This window comes from Amborella trichopoda, chromosome 8 (assembly GCF_054954075.1).
Source record: "Amborella trichopoda isolate Santa Cruz 75 chromosome 8, AtrichopodaSantaCruz75HAP2 v2.0, whole genome shotgun sequence".
Taxonomy (NCBI): domain Eukaryota; kingdom Viridiplantae; phylum Streptophyta; class Magnoliopsida; order Amborellales; family Amborellaceae; genus Amborella; species Amborella trichopoda.
In genome coordinates, this window is record NC_142343.1 from 133,283 (window position 1) to 152,122 (window position 18,840).

The 18,840-nt window shown below is 42.0% G+C and overlaps 1 protein-coding gene across 11 annotated transcripts in view; it reads left to right on the forward strand.

Annotated features, from left to right (window-relative positions):
- The window catches only part of LOC18437979 (chromatin modification-related protein EAF1 A), a 48,479-nt gene extending 29,639 nt beyond the window's left edge, over positions 1-18,840 (forward strand). For 10 of the 11 annotated variants that reach the window (XM_020669448.2, XM_088872981.1, XM_088872982.1 and 7 more), the window contains 10 exons: positions 109-299; positions 10,586-10,639; positions 10,742-10,822; positions 10,963-11,100; positions 11,215-11,325; positions 14,741-14,832; positions 14,993-15,205; positions 15,286-15,670; positions 16,314-18,296; positions 18,492-18,840. In XM_020669448.2, coding sequence (XP_020525107.1) covers positions 109-299; positions 10,586-10,639; positions 10,742-10,822; positions 10,963-11,100; positions 11,215-11,325; positions 14,741-14,832; positions 14,993-15,205; positions 15,286-15,670; positions 16,314-18,197 — 3,149 coding nt within the window. In that variant the 3' untranslated portion in view covers positions 18,198-18,296; positions 18,492-18,840. The remainder of the gene's footprint in view (positions 1-108; positions 300-10,585; positions 10,640-10,741; positions 10,823-10,962; positions 11,101-11,214; positions 11,326-14,740; positions 14,833-14,992; positions 15,206-15,285; positions 15,671-16,313; positions 18,297-18,491) is intronic. The other variant, XM_088872984.1, reaches the window with a different exon arrangement.

An 18,840-nucleotide genomic window follows, 5' to 3' on the forward strand; every position in this document is an offset into this window, starting at 1 on the left:
TTAAGTACATATTGAAACTTGTTCATTACCTTCAAACACTAGTTTGTACTCTTTAGCAGTTTTGCGTAATTTGATCCGATTCTGATATCCTACTTACCTGCTCTTAAGGTGTGCTCGGAGCTGCAAAGAAATCTAAACTTGCTCAGCAATCACAAGATACATCTCCAGAAACCACGACGCCAGCAACAGCATCAATGCCTTCTCCAGTTGCTTCTCAAATGAGCAATATGTCCAATCCAAATAAGCTCATAAGAATGATTGCTAGTCAGGATCGAAGCCGAAAACCTAAAACACTTAAGGTATGTACTACTGAAACTTCATGGCTGATGTTTCTTGTTCATAGTTTCAGCTAGAGTTGCCTGATTTAGAGAATCTTATTTGTTTCCCTAAATCTTTATTTAATGCTCTAGGGATTCTCTACTAATCTCAGGGTTGTTTTCTGTTAATTACTAGCATATATTCATTTATTTGATTATTTGTTTTAATATTCCAACGCGTGGAGGATTTAAATGTATTACATTTAAAAATAATTTATTATGAAGAATTATTTATTCTTAAATATGGTTGCTTGGACTTTTGGAATTATGAATGTTTCAGACATTTATAATGAGGTGTGTTCAAGCGTTTCTCTCATCCTAAGGCTTGGCATTGTGGATAATAAGTTGTGATCTGTAACAGTTCTTTTCCCTTTGGCATTGTTATATATTTAAGCAGCATTCAGTTGGATTGTTTTCAAATTATTTTCTTATATATTTTTTTATTTTTTATTTTTTTAGCGGTGGTTTTGCCATTCTACTCTTTTTATGAATCAAATGCATATTTATCTTCTAGACCTGTTTTTTTTTTTTTTTTAAGTTAACATTAATTATTTTTTTTATCTTTTTGTTGTTTTTTTCTCAGTTTAGTAGTTTAGTTGTCAATACTTTTAGGCTTCATTTCTTTCTCTTAAGTATCATGCTATTAGCGAGTTCTTTTATCTCTTTTTTTTTTAATGTGAAATTCATGTTAGATTGCACGGCCTACATGTTAGTTTTTTTTCCTTTTTCGGTTTTTGTATTGATCGCTCCTCTTTATGTGTATTGTGGGACTTTAAATCATTGTAATCAAGGAGTCCCAAAAGAGATGCATCCTAAAACTGGGGCATATATGGATATGCTTAGACCACTTTATCAAGTTTAAAGAAGAGATTCAAGAAACAAAAAGTTAGCCAACTTTCAGCTATGACATTGGGTCTCTATGGTTTGGGTGGAACCTACAATACTTTACACTGCTGAGCTGATCAAAGGCACCAGTTGGGCAGCTAGAAGGGAGCCCTACTCTCAATGTGATCTTCAAACCAAAAGTGTCCCTTTCTCCCTTGAAACTATTACTTTAAACACCCAAAAGAAACCCTAAGAGTTCCTACGAAACCCTAGCCATTCATTTGGTCTAATCACAATCCTAAAATCCTGACTTACGTTAAAAGATTGCTGAATATCAAATTTAGCCTCTCATAAAAGTAAATCCCAAAAGGTTCCAAATAATATAAAATATAATCGTTTAGTTAATAATAAAGCCCTAAAAGTCATAACAGTTCTAAATCTGTCTGAATAAACACCTTAAAAGAGAAGTATAGAATAGGAATGTTGGGCTGCTATCTCGGGTTTTCAACCCAACCTTTTTTTCTTTTTTTCTTTTGGGGCATTCTCCTCTCCTTAAAAGGACCTCGCCTCCGTGCGAGTCCTCCTTTTTGCAGCTTGGCACTTCTTGGCATCTACCTCCATGAACTTCTCTTCATTTATCTATGAGTTTTGAGAATCAGGTTTCCCCTCTCAGTTGACAAGGTATCGACAGCAAGTGCCAACTCGAGTTTTAATTTCCCTTTCTTCAATCACCCTTAACTTTTCTCTTTTGATTTACTCAGAATTTGCCCATGAAAATCTCCTTTAATGAACTCCATTTCGGGCTCCACTTTACCACCATAACTATAAAGATCTGCCACGTTAAATATGGGAGATATATCTAGGTCTTGGGGAAGCTCAATTTCATGAGCATTTTTCTAAATTTATGTAGTATTTTGCATGGGCTTACTTTATTCGTCAATTTATAATAAGTACCAGCTGGAAACCTTTCTTTTTTAAGGAGCATCATGACCCAATCTCCATCTTGATATTCCCTGTATCTCCTATAGCAATCGCTAGCTTCTTTGATTTCCTTTGGATTTTCAGCATATGCAACAACATCATCCCTAACACGGGGGACAGTGGGGGTGGCATTAGAGCCACCCTTACCAATATGGGGGTCGGTATTTAAGTCAGCGGTCCTAGCATTTGGCCTCTGGCCCCAACAATTTGATGGGGGCAGTCGCCAGTCCCATCAACCATGGAGAGAAGGGTGGCCTGTGGGCCACCCTCCATGAACTAAGACACATGGGGTGGCTTTTGAGCCACCCTCGGGTTTAGAGAAGGCAAAGGCCCCGGTGCTGTTGGCCAAACCACCGAGCGCTAGAAAGACATGGGTGACGGGGTTTCTTAGGAACCCGGTCGACCCAAACAAAATGTTTGGGAATGGGGATTATGAAATCCTCGACCCGGATATTCGACGGATAAGCGGATTACGTCGCGAGTGTGTGGGCGCAACTCGTAGAGTGAGTGCGACAAGAGTGCAAACACGTGAGACCAACAACAAGGTGGCACGTCCCCAGTGGAGTCGCCAATTGGTCGGCTGGCCCCTTTGCAAATGGCAAACCAACAATTAATCAAGGTAAACAAGTACAAGGACAAAGAGTTACATCAAAAATGAAGAAAAATGGGTTCGGACGTGCCGGGTCGTAGCCCTCTTAGATCTCAGCTTTTGACGCTGTGGAACCCCTTCTAATGCTCGTCGGCCGGTGGGGCGTGAGTGCACCTAGTCACAAAAATATCTCCCAAGATGGTGAGGCGTGTGAGCCAAACACCCCGAGGTGAGCCTTGTGAGCCAAACACCTCTAGTTCTCCCTAGGTGAGCCTTGTGAGCCAAACACTGCTAGGGGAGGGAAGACGGACCTACGCCTTTGCTATTGCAAGCTTGGAGCGTCGTTTGAATCTCATTGCCTTGCACTTTTGACTCACTCAATTTAGGAGTTGCGCTCACATGGGTTGCGATATGTGTTCCTAAATGTTCATTGGATTTTGGTTTCGGTGGACCTAAGCTAGGTCTAGGTTTGGTTAAGTAGAAGTGGGTCTAAGTAGAAATGTGCTTTTATAGATGGGCTTGGATGGGCTTTGGTTAGTGGGCCTAGATGGGCTTGGAAAGTGAGCCTAGGTGGGCTTGGATTGTGGGCCTAGGAGGTCTTGGATAGTGGGTTCAAGTGAGCTTGGCTAGGTGGGCTCACGTGGGCTTTGGTTAAGGGTTGGTTAAGGTATGGGAGCTTTGGTTAGGGTTAAGGTTGAAAGTGGGTTAGCTTGGGTTAGGGTTGGAAGGGTGGTTTAGCTTGGGTTTGGAAGGGTGGTTTGGAAGGTGGTTTGGCTAGGGTAGGAAGCCTTGGTTAAGTGTAGAGACTTAACCAAGGTGGATTTGGCTTAGGTTAGGATGAGTAAGGTAGGATAGGGTTTGGTCAATGTGTGGTTAGGGTTTGGGGAAGGGTATGATCAATATTTGCACAAAGTTCTCTCTCCTTACAAAAGGTAGTAGAGCCTCTATATTTCAAATATGCACAAAAGGATCTAGGGTTTGGAAGAGTGGTTCGGCTTAGGTGAGGAAGCCTTTGTTAAGTGTAGGTTAAAGTGTGGTTAATGGGTGGTTAGGGTTTAAAAGGGTAGGATCACTCTTTTGCACAAAGTTTTCATTCTCCTCACAAAAGGATAGTAGCGTCTCTCTCTTACAAGCATGTAAAAATAATCTCTCATGGGGTGGGGGGTGGGTTTGTATAGAGTCTCTGTCCAAACGTGGGTGGCTCCTCAAAAATTGAGGGGATTGGGTGAAAAGAAAAAAAAAAGGAAAAATTACAAGTAAATTCGGGGAAAAGGAAAAAAGACCAAAATGGACATGGACAATGTCTAAAAATGACACATAGGTCCCTCAAAAAGGGCCTCTTCCTAACCAAATGGCATGGGGTCTTGTTTTTTGAGTTTTTTGGAGCCAAAACAGGTTAATTGTCACCGGGAAAATGAAGATCACATCGCTATGCTCATTTTGGTGTAGATTTTTCATGAAACCCCAATGATTTGATGGAGTTTTCATTTGTTTTAGTTTTGGGGCTTTCATGCAACTCTCCATAAAGTTTCTTGATCGATCCTAGCAAAATACTAGGTTTATTGGCGATTTGTCGATCGGAAAATCTAAGAGGGTCCCACCACGGTCGTTTTGCACTAAAAAGTGCAGAACAATCCCTCCTATCGTCTGAGATATGGCTTCGGTAAGTTGCTGAAACCCAAAATTCTGCATAACATAAAGTTTGGCCACCTTGCAAGCACACTCAATCCGAAACCCAATTCTGACTTTTCATATACCATTTGGAAGACTCACGATTGAAATACACGTGTTTTGAACTTGAGCTGATGGTCGGATGATGAGATATGGCAGAAAAAGTGGAGAGAGGTTGCATGGACTGTATTTTGCATAACCATAAAAACTTGCAATCTTCTCTTTAAGATTTCTTTTGCTTTGGCCTTCATCACGTGTGAGGCATGTACTAAATGAAAGTGCTCTGTGAGGAGCACAACATATCTGAATTTCATTCTGATCCACCTAGCCGATCAGAAGATATAGTGTCATCAAGTCTGCCCAAATTTGGGGAATGGTTGCAGAAATTTGCCATTTTGGCAATGTTGTTGGACTGCAATGTTGGAATAATATGGCATACACCCCATTTTTGGAAAGTCAGGTTTATGGGTGTCCAATTGAGATGAAATTTGGGTGGTGACGAGTTTTGGGAACTCCCAAGTCTATCTGTGATGGTCCAGAAGCATCAGTGATAAAATTCTAGGGGTTTTCAGGGATTTGTGCGTTCCATATCCATACACATGTGGTGCACGGTCCCCTTATGTCGACCTTCCTATTTCTCAGTTTCAACATCGAATTGAGTTGAAATTTTGTGATGTTTTTTAGGGGAGTAGTATCAACTTTTCTTTTTTGGAGCTAATCCGGGGCCATCTAGGTGCTTTTCAAAATAAGGGCTTTATTTTGCGCTTCACGGTAGTTTGGAGCCAAAAAATCCTACGTGTTCCATGCTTCTATTGGGTGAACCCCAATCCTTGGAAAAATGGGGGTTTCACTGTTTTTGAGCCCGGATGAATGGGGGCTCGACCGTGCTCCTATTTCCAGGCATATTTGGTACCCAAAAGCCGCGGTTGCTACCGTCGCCTTTGTTATTCGCATGGGGGGGGGGGTGGGTTGTGTCAAAAAAGTGTGCAAATAGTGAAATGGGCTAGAGGTGAAACTTGTCAAAATTTGTAGCTTGGTCATTTAATGTTTCCTTAACACATGGCATTGGTTCCTTTGATGTACGCAGGTTGATGGTAGTGATTACTGGTGCACTAAATGTTTCCTTAACAAGGAGAGTTGACATGACATTGGAGTGCACCATTTGTCCCTCTGCAGTCCTTGAGATATCCAGGGGAAGATCTTGAGAAGCTGTAGGGGTTAATGTGTCATCATCAAGACCTGGTGATTCTTGGGATTGATGGTGACATTAAATGTTCTAGCTTGCAAAATTTTATCGTCCATGAGGACCTTGTCGGTAATCATCATTAGGTCTAGGTCCTTATGTGATTTGGTTAGCCCTCCTGTTGACTGATTAAGCCAGCTGTCATTTAATGCCTGCTCAAATATGGGGTTTGGGGAACGTTGGAGAAATTGGATGCGGGGTTGCTACTCTCATCCATATTTCTTAGTGTTGATTTATGAGGCCTTCAGGGGCTTCTTTCCCTCTTCTAGGGGTCTCTAGCAAGGGGACCCTCTTTCTCCATTCTTGTTCGTTATTGCAGCAGAGGTATTCAGTCAATCTATTTCTCGTATGTACCACTCGGGCCTCCTCTCTGGGTTCAAAAGCAGCATCAAAGGTCCCACGGTATCCATACACCGATGACACTATAGTGTTTGTTGACGCCATCCCAGAGGAAATTGAGTGCCTAAGCCTTTTCCTCAGATGCTTTGAGTACGCCAAAATCTTTCCTGTCTGCCCGCACTATCTTCAAGCAAAACATTTGCTTCCATCTAAGGGAAGGCCTTAGAATCCGCTTCTGGTCTGATCTCTGGTTGGGACACACCCCTCTCAGGAATAGGTTTCCTTATCTGTTCTCTCTGGCCACCAATACTTCCTCCTCGATTGCATAAGAGATCCCAGTTGCAGGCAGTTCTAGAGCTTGGAATTCGTCCTTCAGACGCCCTCTCTCAGATGCTGAACTCCTGGAATTTATCTCACTTTCACCCCTCTTGCATGCCACATTCCTCGTCCTCTCTAAACCAGATAGTCTCATTTGGACTCCCTCTCCCTCAGGTTCCTTTTCAGTAGCGTCCTTCTACAATGGACTCCTGGAACCCCCAACTTTACCCCTCTGTCCGAATTCTGTGGTTTCCAAGGTTTGGTCCTCGATAGCCCCACTTAAAGTTCAAGCTTTCAATTGGCTTGTGGGTTCTGAAAAAGCTCTCATAGTGGACCAGCTCCAACGCATGGGAATCCCTATCCCAAACCTCTTCGTCATTTTCCTCTGCAAAGAAGAGAACAATCCTCACCTCTTCATCCACTCCAATATAACATTAAACCATTGGAGCAGACTCCTACGACTTTTCAGATTGTCCTGGGTAATGCCAACCTCCAGTCCAGCCCTCATCAAATTCACAGAGGACCCTCCCTGGCCCAAGGCAGGCAGGCTTTATGGAAAGCATCCATAGCGGCCACAATTTGGGTAATCTGAACGCAAAGGAACTCAAGGGTCTTTCGAGAAGTCAGGTGCGAAGTCGCAGCCCTTTTTCACAAGATTAAGATCCTGGTTATCTTATGGGCCTCTAATCACAAGGCCTTCAAAGTTATTTCAACTTCGTCTTTCCAACTTAGTTGGGAACAAGTCCTCCTCTTCCAACCTCGTCGGGCTGCACAAGCTGGCTGCTGGTCTTCTCCACTGGCCGGTCTGATAAAGTTCAACTTCGATGGGTGCTCCCTTGGGAACCCCGGACCGGCAGGTATTGGTGGGGTTTTCAGACACCACAATGGGAACATCCTGACTTCTTTCTCCAAGCACATTGGCCATGCCGACTCCCAACTAGCCGAGTCTTTGGCTCTTCTCACGGGACTCAAAATGTTAGACCCTGGGTGGGGGCAACCTCTTTTAGTGGAAGGAGACGCCTAGAATATTATTACTTGGGCTGCCGGCCACACCACACCACCTTGGTATCTTGCATCTATTTACGATGAGATTTCACACTTTTACAGGGATACAACCATCTCATGGACGCATATTTGGAGGGAATCAAATTGCCTGGCGGACCATGTGGCTAAGGACGGAGCTCTCGCACAGGTCGCAGACCCTTAGAAGAACTCGGGACCCACGCTTTCATGACTGCGGCCTTATCTTTTTGTACATCTGTGATTTTTGTGGTCCTCCCCCTTAGGACTTTAACTCTTGAAGGACCTTTCTCTTATTCCCTTTTTGTACATCTTTGTAACGGGCAATGTTATAAGCCCCTCTCATTTTTTGTATAGGCTTACTTGACCAAGGTTAGCTTATTTTTTGCCGAGAGGCTCGGTATGTTGGTGCTCTCTCTGGACCCTTGTACTTTTCTTCTCTTTCAATTCAACAGTCAACAGTATAAAAAAAAAGAGAGCAGTACCTTGAGGTAGCTGATTTAAGGAGTTTCAATCAAGTTTCAGAAATCTCCCATAGTGGTTGCCCATGGTTTGGAAAGTAGCAGGGTGGCTCCAACACCATCACTTGAACTCCATTTCCCATGGACATCTTGTCCGGAGAATATGGCAGTTAGGGTTCTCTGAGAAAAATGAAAAATGGAGGTGTGCTCCAAGCAAATAGTGCATTAGGACTTCTACAACAAAGACTTGAATCTGCCGAGTGGCTGCTGATTGAAAAACATTAGAGGGCTCGCAATAAGTGGGGGAGCTGAGACAGAGTGACTAGAGGGCCTGGGGACAAGAGAGAGGGAGAGTTCAGGGAGGGAGGTACAGAGGGGAACATGATTAAATGACCTACTATTTCCTCTGTGACAAATGGTGAAGATATTGATAAGCCAGACTCAATGTTCTGAAGTGATTGTTATTTTTCCGCTTTTATCTTTTGCTCCTATCCTAGATAAGCACACTACTATTGAGTTCTGTCTAGAAACCCCATCTTGAAAGCTCCCACCAACTCCTTGTGTGAACATCTGATAGATAATACATGCCTATCCCATTTGCAATCAGATGACAAATGTGGCCTGTGATGAGCATAGTCTCGAGATTTGAGTGTCTCGTAAAATATATGTCCTATCTTGAGTTTGGACTCTTCCCTTTGTGCATCATCCTCGTTTCAACCTGCCTACTCATGCCCCTCACCATATACTCCAGAAATTTCTTCTTATGATCGTCTTTGTTGTACCATCTGTCTCTAATAAAACTGTTTGTTTTCTTCTTCTTCTTCTTTTGATGAAGTAACATTATATTAACTTTAGGTAAAATGGAGAACCTATGGTATGTTGGGGTCAAAAAACAGTGGTGGGCAGGTTACAAAAATGTTGCTATAGATTCATGCATCATGAAGAGATTGTCGTTAGCAGTTCTAGGAAACGAACCTGGGGCTGGGGATTCCACAGGTTGTTGGATATGCTCATGGCCCCTTGTTTGGGTGTTGACTGCCGTCAAAGTGTTCTTGAAGTAGTCATGAAGATTTTGGCATAACTGGGAAATTTCATCAAAGATTGGTTCCGATTTCCATGGGCATTAAGTTTGTCTCTTGGCCCAGTTTATGATGTTGTGGGAGACTCCTTCCATGAGGGGAGAGGAGCCCTAACAGGAGTCAAGCATTTTAATGCTTGTAAGCAGCATTTGTGCCTCTGGCCAGGTGGCATCGGCAAAGCCTAGGGGTTCTAAATTGGATGACATCTGCCTCCAGAAGGACCAATGGGATGACCTTGAGATTTCTAGTGGTCTAGACCTCGCGATGTCATTCCAACATCTCTCGAGGTCCAATGATCAATAGGCGCTGAATTCGTTTCAGTTGTATGCCCAAAAGATAACCAGGGATTTGATGGATCAGAGATGGAGTTGATGTTTCTATGTTGTCTTACACCTCCATTTCTCTCAAGCCAAATGGTCCAGGCAGTGGCAATAATGGATGCTTGCCACAAGATGAGACCAGCGGAGTGGAAACGGGGAGAGAAGCAATATTGAAGAAGTTATGCGACTGAGCTTGGAGTAGCCCAGGACCAACCAGAGAGGTCTGGGATCAAACACCAAGTTGGTGGGCCACCCTGCAGTGGAGAAACAAATGGTTCATCAATATGATCCTTACCCATGGGAGATTTGTTTGGTTGGGGAAGGCGCCTTCTTTGAAGTCTGTCCTGAGTCAAGACGTTGTTTGATGTTAGCAGCCAGTTGAAGGCCTGTACTTTGGGAGGCACAGGGTAAACAAGGTGAAAGATCTAGCCTATAAACAGCCCGAGGATGTGTTCACGGATTAGTTTCTCCCTGTCTGAGCCTGGAAGTTAGTTCTGATTCAAGGTTATGGAGCAGGGAGGCCATGTTTGCGATCTCTTTGTCATTGAGGTTCCACCTAAAGTGGGGGGGACCCTACTTGGCTGCCACCAAGAGTTCTATAGCATTCTGAGACTGTTGTGTCCTGACGTGACACAAGAAGAAATACCTTTAGGAAGGAATCTCTAGGCTTTGTGCTCCTAACCATTTATCCTTCGAAAACCTCACCAGCACTTCATTTTTGGCTGCAAATGTCACTCAGTTTGAGAAGGCCGAGGAAATACCCATCTTTCCAAACAATTGAACTTCCTCTTAGAATAAATGAAAACTGAGTATGTGCCTCTGAACTCTCGCTTGCTTTTGCCTTCCGCTGCCCTGTTTCCCTGGTATTACTGATAGCAATGATAATATGGTTCACTGCTCACCCAATACACCATTTTCTTGAATTGCCAAATTCATCATGTCACCTGTCTAATGGAAGTGTACCGTATGAAATCAATGTCAAACTTGACACTCAACCACCTCACAGAAAGACCTCAAACTTCTTCTGAGGAGCCATGTGAAGTAAGCAGCTGATTGTGCGTTATTTCATCCCTATTTAAGCGTGGCAAACACTTACCCTAAAAACTTTAAGCATGGCAAACAGTTCCATGTTTATGTGTTTCTTTAGTAAAGATTTGTATTTCATATCATTATTAACTTGTTAATGGAGGAATATTTTTTACTTTAGAGCTTAAACAGTTACATATTGAGTACCATGTTCTTGTGTTTCTTTAATTAAGATTTGTGTTCACATCATTCTTAACATTAACTTATTAATTAATTAATAATTTTTATGTTTGTGCTTAAAATTTGCATATTGAATAGCATTTGATATCTTCTCATTATTTCTGCATTTTGATTATGTAATATTCAGTTCCTTGTTTTGATTCTTCTCTACTGCAGTTACCTCCTGGACAACCAGGGTCAGGAGCACCATGGTCTACCTTTGAGGATCAGGTTAGAGAGCTGTATTGAAATGTTATGTTTTTTGTACAAGTATGTAGATTACTTGTGGTGAACGAGGTTCCTAATATATCTGTGGTTTGTAATAATCCTCAGGCACTTGTTGTCCTTGTACATGATATGGGGCCAAACTGGGAGCTAGTGAGCAATGCTATAAACACTACCTTACAATTCAAGGTGGTATTAGCACTCAGATTCTGTTATTTAGCGTATACTGTTTCCAGAGCCTAATTTATTTCTTGTCCCTGTAAGTACTTGTGGACAGTGAAGTGTTTAAGTGAAATGTCTGAAATATGCATGAATGATTGTAATTGTAGTGCGTGTTCCGGAAACCTAAGGAATGCAAAGAGCGCCACAAAAATCTTATGGACAGAAATTCAGGGGATGGTGCAGACAGTGGGGAAGACTCAGGCTCTTCTGAACCATATCCCTCTACTTTACCAGGCATTCCAAAGGCAGGAGTCTGCCTGACTTAGAGTTTCCTTATTTTCTTCTTTCGACTAACCATTGTGCCTTATGCCAATAACTCATGAATTGTTCTGTTTGCCTCTGTGATGTACTTCAAACAGGGAAGTGCCAGACAGTTGTTTCAGCGTTTACAGGGACCAATGGAAGAAGATATTTTGAAGGCTCACTTCAAAAAAATTATACTGATTGGGCGGCACTCGTGTAGGGGACAGGTCTGTTCTTTGAATGTATTATTTGGTACTTCTGAGTTTATTTCTTTAATGCTTTTTGCATCATGAGAGGACAGTAAAATTATGGCCTAAACAGCTTCTGGTCGGTACAAATTTATGGGTCTCCTGTTCCATGGTCCTACCTGTTCTGTAAATGTTTTACATCAAAGTGGAAGTTAGAAAGACCTGGTTCTTGTACTTAAATTTAGGCACCAAAATTGGTATTCATGATCTTCACTTTGAAGCTGATGGCTCCACATGTAGTAGCCTTCTAGTTATTGAATTTGATATACAGTGATTGATTGGCTGTTTTGACTGTGAGAGGATGCCCACGGGGTCTTGGAGAAGATGATCGACCATTTACTGCTGCGCTGATTGTCATCTAGGGCAATATTTGGGGTTTCTTTAGTTCTCAATACCTTCGTAAGAACTGTAGGAGAAGAGTATAATATACTTATGGGTAGCTGAAGGTTAAAAATTGTTGTCAACTTCACTTACTGTCAATGCGAGAAAAGGTAAGTCCAAAGAGTGGCAAAGAAGCGCAGTAACTTTTTCAGGTTTTTTTTTTTTTCCCTAGTAGAGTGAGAGATGCTTGAAGATACCTTTTTATGGGTTGTCAACCTGCCCCTCCCAAAAAGAAAAAAAGACCAACAAAAAAAAAAAACCTTAAAAAAACATTAAAATAAATAAATAAAAACTCCCGCCCAGGGGGCAGAGTTGGGGTGGATTACCAATCCGTTTCATGGGGAATTTGGAATGAGAAAGGAGGATAATCTTTTTGGGAGAAGTATTATGGCAAATGATGTGGTTACATGGATTAATGGATATTGTAACATGGTTAGTTTGTCCAGTTCAGATTACAATGTCTGTTGTTTGATAGGTTCTCTTTTCTTGATGGTTCTTGTGGTATTTGGCGAATAGGGGACTTGGTTTGCACTCCTGTTTGCTTTGTTCATATATTAGGTATTAGTAATGATAATCTAGATCCTCTTTGGCGGAAGTATTATGGCTAATGATGTGGTTACATGGATTAATGGATATTGTAACATGTTTAGTTTGTCCAGTTCAGATTAGAATGTCTGTTGTTTGATAGGTTCTCTTTTCTTGATGGTTCTTGTGGTATTTGGAGAATAGGGGACTTGGTTTGCACTCCTGTTTGCTTTGTTCATATATTAGGTATTAGTAATGATAATCTAGATCCTCTTTGGGAGAAGTATTATGGCTAATGATGTGGTTACATGGATTAATGGATATTGTAACATGTTTAGTTTGTCCAGTTCAGATTAGAATGTCTGTTGTTTGATAGGTTCTCTTTTCTTGATGGTTCTTGTGGTATTTGGAGAATAGGGGACTTGGTTTGCACTCCTGTTTGCTTTGTTCATATATTAGGTATTAGTAATGATAATCTAGATCCTCTTTGGGAGAAGTATTATGGCTAATGATGTGGTTACATGGATTAATGGATATTGTAACATGTTTAGTTTGTCCAGTTCAGATTAGAATGTCTGTTTTTGATAGGTTCTCTTTTCTTGATGGTTCTTGTGGTATTTGGAGAATAGGGGACTTGGTTTGCACGCCGGCTTGCTTTGTTCATATATTAGGTATTAGTAATGATAATCTAGATCCCAGGGCTGTTAATTGTATCCTTCTTGGGTATTCATGCTTCCAGAAAGGTTATCATTGTTATTGTCCTGGTTTGCAAAAGAAATTTTTTTGCGTCGATGTTACTTTTCTTAAAATAATTCTTATTTTTTAGAAGAGAGTGGTGTGCTTGATGCAAATATTTTTTATCCTGCTTCTGAAGAAGTATCAAAGTCATTGCCTTATATGAATCCTCTTCCAATTCGTGTTGATACTTCTTCTCCCTAGTTACCAGTTCCAATGAATGTGGTACATCTACATGTCATGATGTTTCTGAGGAGCAGCCTATAAAGGTTTACACTAGAAGAAAAATGCAGGGTGGACATCCCCCATAAACTCAGCCAGCCACTCAATCATTATCTTATTCTGTTGATCCATTTCCTTCTTGTGATGATGGTGTACCTATTGCCATCCGTAAAGGTATCAGGTCTTGTACTCAACATCTGATTGCACATTTTGTGACCTTTACAAATTTGCCTCCATCATAACATAGTTTTGCTTTAGCCGTTTCATCTATTTATGTTCTTAAGTCCTATCAAGAAGCACTTTCTCCTACTAGGTGGAAGAGAGGATTGGAAAAGGAGATGATGCACTGACATTCAAACAATACATGGTGCCCACTGATTTACCAGCTGGAAAAAGGGTTATTCGGTGTTGATGGGTTTATGCAGTCAAATATCAACTTGATGGTACTATAGAAAGATTTAAAGCCAGATTGATAGCCAAGGGATATACAAAAACATTTGGCGTTGACTACTATGAAACAGTTGCCTGGTTGCTAAACTTAATTCAGTTTCAGTGGTTATATCTAGGGCTACCAACAAGGGATGGCTGTTGTGGCGACTTGATATCAAGAATACTTTTCTCCATGGTGATTTACCAGAAGAGGTCTACATGGAGCAACCACATGGCTTTGTTGCTCAAGGGAAGTCGGATAAAGTGTGTAAGTTGAAGAAAGCCATTTATGGCATGAAACAATCGCCATGTGCATGGTTTGAAAAATTCAGTGAAATTGTTATAGTATATGGATTTCGGTGCAATTATGCAGATCATTTAATATTTATTTGATAAACACGACTCCAGAAAAATTGTTTTAGTTGGCTATGTTGATGATATTGTTGTGACTAGCAATGATCAAGGACTCAGTCAAATAAGAGAAATCTAAAAACAATATGTTTAGCCGAAAGATTTGGGTCAGCTAAGGTATTTCCTAGGAGTTGAAGTAGCCAGATCAAAACCTTGCATTAATTTGTCTCAACGAAAATGTGTGACTGATCTGTTGACAGAAACTAGAATGTTGGGGCTAGACCAGTGGATATGCCTATGGATTCAAATACAAAATTGCTACCTAATTAGGGGGGGTTGTTTAAGGATCCAGTAAGGTACAGAAGAGTGGTAGGTAGGCTTATTTATTTGACCATTATGGGGCCTAATATTGCTTTTGCAGTAAGTGTTGTGAGTCGCTTTATGCATGCGTTGAGGATTCCTCATTGGAATGTTGTTTGTTGAGGTTTTGCCCTTTTATATTTTTTAATAAATATGTAAGTGGTTTAATATGTGCATGAGGGGTTAGTTTTGAACCTCATGTCACTCTCTTCTCTCTCACACATCTCTCATATCTCTCTCTCTCTTCTCTCTCTCACGTCTCATGTTTCTCTTCTCCCTCTACTTTTTCTCCTCTTCTCTTTTTTCTCTCTAGATTCTCTGACAGATTCCAGAAAATCTTTCTGGGTATGTAACAATTCTTGTAACTGCATTTCTTTGTGATGTGTCACAGATTGACAACCAGGAGCATAAACAAAGCACTCCAGTTCACCATTCTCATGCTTTTGCCCTTTCCCTATTATTGCCAAATGGAGGCTGTCTGACGTGAGTTGCTTATGTGTCATGGCCAAGTGCACATTTTTTTCTTTTTTCTTTTTATTGTATTTCTGTTATTATTTTCCACAAGTGTGCATTAGCATTTTATTAACTGTCTTCTAAGCTCTCACCCATTATTATTGTTTGTATATATATTCCTTCATGAAAGCCCACTTGATCTTTCTGATACAACTATACCAAGTCCAGAACCCCTTCCACATGCCTATCAGGGGTCTCATTCGAGTGGTCTAGCAAATCTTCAGGGAGCTGTTGGACACGTTCAATCTACTTCAGCATCAGCCTCCATACTACAAGTATCTGGTGGTGCGGTACTTGGCAATGGCTTGCCTTCCCCTCCTGGGGCATTCAACACACCTACGAGGTTGGCATCCATCATTATTTGGCTAATGTGATTGCTATTATGTAATGTTAAATATAGTCAATATATTATGTCACCTACAGGGAAGTGCAGCGCTATCCCTTAATGCGACCAACAACATCTATTACTTTGGATGAACAGCAACGAATGCAACAGTACAACCAACTGGTTTCAAGCAGAAACATCCTGCAGCCCAATTTGGCTGCTCCTAATGGCCTGCAAGACTGTGGGGGCGTTCGCATGTCACCACCTGGTGGTGGGAATAATATGGGCATTATTTGTGGGTTGAACCAATTGATGCCCCCCATGCAAAGGCCAGGTGGGTACCAGGGAATGAATTCACCACCCGCCGTGATTTCTGGACCAAGCAGCATGCTTTCTGCCAGTGGGATGCCCAACCCCATAAATGTTCACCTGGGACAGGGGAGCTCCATTTCAAGACCTCGAGAGGCCTTACATATTCTACGGGTGAGTGTGTCTACATTTTTTCTTTTCATTGAAGTATGGAAAAAAGCATTAAAGATGCATCTCAAAAATCCATCGGAAAATATTGTTTTAATGTTGAAAAACCCTCTAATTGATCATCTCGACATCGAGATGTATGAATATGAAAAAAAAAAAGAAAAAATATTTTGAGTCTTAGAAATAGTGCATCTTGCACCACATTATCTAGACTGTCCATTTTCAAGATTTTCATGTGTTTATAGTTCTATTTGATTTTAACCATTTTTGGAGTTTAAAATTTTATAATTCGATATGAAAATAGATTTTCAGATAATCCTAGTAATTTTTAACAACAAAATTACATGTTATGATAAAATTTGGAGGTGCGCCTTAATTGGATTGTTTAAGGTTGCTTATGGAAACCGCACCCTTAGTTAACCGCACCCTTAGTTAAGGTATTGATTCTTATTTTTTTAAACCATATTTCCGTCTTGTTGATTCTCTTCTTTTTGCATCTATTATTCCCTTGTGTGGAAAGTACTTATGGTGGCCTATCTATTAACACACTAGCAGAGGGGGCTCATAAAGAAATTATGATGTTCACTTTTGGAGAACAAGAGATTAATTGCTGTGTGAATGGTTTGTGATTTCCTTCTTCGGTTTACAGGCCAGTCAAACTCCCGAGGACCGGCGGCAGATGATAATCCAAGAGCTTCAGCTGCAAGGGAATGTGTCATTCAACAATATGAGTGCACCATTCTCTAATCAGATGGTCTCTCCATCGCCATCGCCACCGCCACTGCCACCACCACCTGCACAAGCTCAGACCTTCCCATTACAGCAGCATAATCAACAACCGTCATCGCTTGGGGTGAGCAACCACCACTCTCATCAAGTACAGCAGCCGCAAGTTCCTTCTAATCAGAGTCAATCTCAGGCGTACATGCTTCGCCTTGCTAAAGAGAGGCAGCAGCAGCAGAGGCTTCAGCAGCAGTTCACATCAGGTAGCCCATTATCTATGGCTCCCCATCCTCATCTCCAGCATCCCCAACATGTCATCCTTCAACAACAACAGGCGCCGCAGCCTCCTCATCAGCCTTTATTGGCATCATCATCATCACCCACTCCATCCATTAGTAACCCCATCTCTTCTCAACAGAAACACCAGCTCGTTGCTGTGCCACCCGGAGGACATCAAGTTGTTGGTCCTAACCAAATGTTAAAGCATCATCATCGACAGCGGCAGCAGCAACTGCAGCAGCATAGGCAACATCAGCAGCAGCAGCAGAGGCAGCAGGCCAAGCAGCAGCAGCAACTTATGAAGGGACCTTCTCTAGGAGGAGGAGGAAGAGGTGGAGGCAACATTATGAAGCTTGCTGCTATTGATACCACCACCTCTCACCACCTCAATGGCCTCTCGGCAGCAGGGAGTCATCAAGTTGCTGCTGACAAGGGAGAGCTGTCGGTCATTCATAATAATAATATGATGCAAAACCAACAACATTTGTTTACTGCTGGTGGCTCTGGTCCAAATTCAGGTAAGCACTCAATGATGCACCATGTGCACACGAATGGTGGTGGTGGGAAGGTGGTAGGACCACCACCACCGGCAGCAGCTGGTGCAATTCCTCCAGCTGCATCATCATCGTCGTCGTCGTCGACCACAGCCACCACCACTACACACCCTCATCATCAACAGAAGCAGCAGCAGTTCTCCTCCAACAGGTTGTCTTCTGCTGCTTCTTCTGCCTATACCCCATCTAAGCAACAACAGTTGAATCCAGATGGTACCAACACCACCCCCAAATCTCATCATCCTGGCACAGCACGGGTTCAGATCCCAGTCTCTTCCAATCATAACAACAGCAGCTGCTTTTCAATGCCACCATCAACATCACAACAACAAAACAACTCTCCTGTTGTAACTATGACTCAACAACAATTAGTGGCCCCCACTTGTTCACCTCCACTAACTTCCCCTGCTACTGTTGGGCCTTTGCAGCAAAGACAGTCTCAGCAACCTCCTCCTCCTCCTCCTGTTCCTCTTCAGAGAAGGCTGCAGCAGCAGCAGAACCGCCAAGCAGCAAGCTCAGATGCTCCTCACATAATGCAATCATCACCACTGGATCATCATCATCATCACCAGCATCAACTAACTCAGGCAATTAACAACACAGCATTTCAAAATACACCAACAGTGAGTACGACTACAGATGCTGTGAATGTCTCCTCCACTGCTCAGTGGAAGTCATCGATAGAGCCATCACCACCCTATGCTGCTGCTGCTCCTCAGCTCCCCACCCACCAATTGGCAGCAGCTGCGGCGATGGCTACCTCTCCGCAGCCTCCGACTTCTGCAGCTGATGCAGTGTTTCCCCTGCCTCCTGCCTCAGAAGGATTGCTTGCAAGACAGTATTCTGGTGGTGGTCAGTGGCAGCAGCCTCAGAATCAACAGCAGCCACAGCAACAACGTGGTGGAGCACAAAGTCCCATCTCTTCTAACACCACCACCACCAGCTTATATGTTGGCCCACCAACTTCGAGAAGCTGAATAACAACTAACATAGCTCAACTGCCTGCAAACTAGCTATAGCCATTTATTCCTTGGATCAGTAGCAACATGAAAGCAAGCATTGTTAGCATACTTATGGTAGTTCTCAAACATTTTCTGATTGTTAGCATACTTCTGGTAGTTCTCAAACATTGTTAGCATACTTCTGGTAGTTCTCAAACATTTTCTGATTGCCATATTGTAGCATTTATGCAATCTTTATCTGAATCTTAAAGTTTCCATTGCTTCATCAAAGAAAAAAAGATTAGATTCAATTGATTTGTTGTCATGCAGAAAACCAATGGGGTAGCTTGGAAGGGGTCTGGATGAAGATGAAGCTCTGCTTTCTGGCATTTTCATGACATGACGCTTCTGGCCATCTTGTATCGGCACCATCCATCTTTTTTTTGTTTTGTATAATTCTTTGTAGTTTAAATAACTTTTCTTAGATATTTTGCCCCCATTTCAGCGGGTAAGTATCTTCAATACAGGTTCACATCATGTATAGCCAATGTATGTTTTCGGGTTCTGTACATCATCGTCATCATCAATCAGGCATGTATTTAATCCCTGTTTTGGATGGAAACAGGCCAAGTGTAAGCTATAAAAGTGCAAATAATGATATGCCTACAAGCCAAACAAA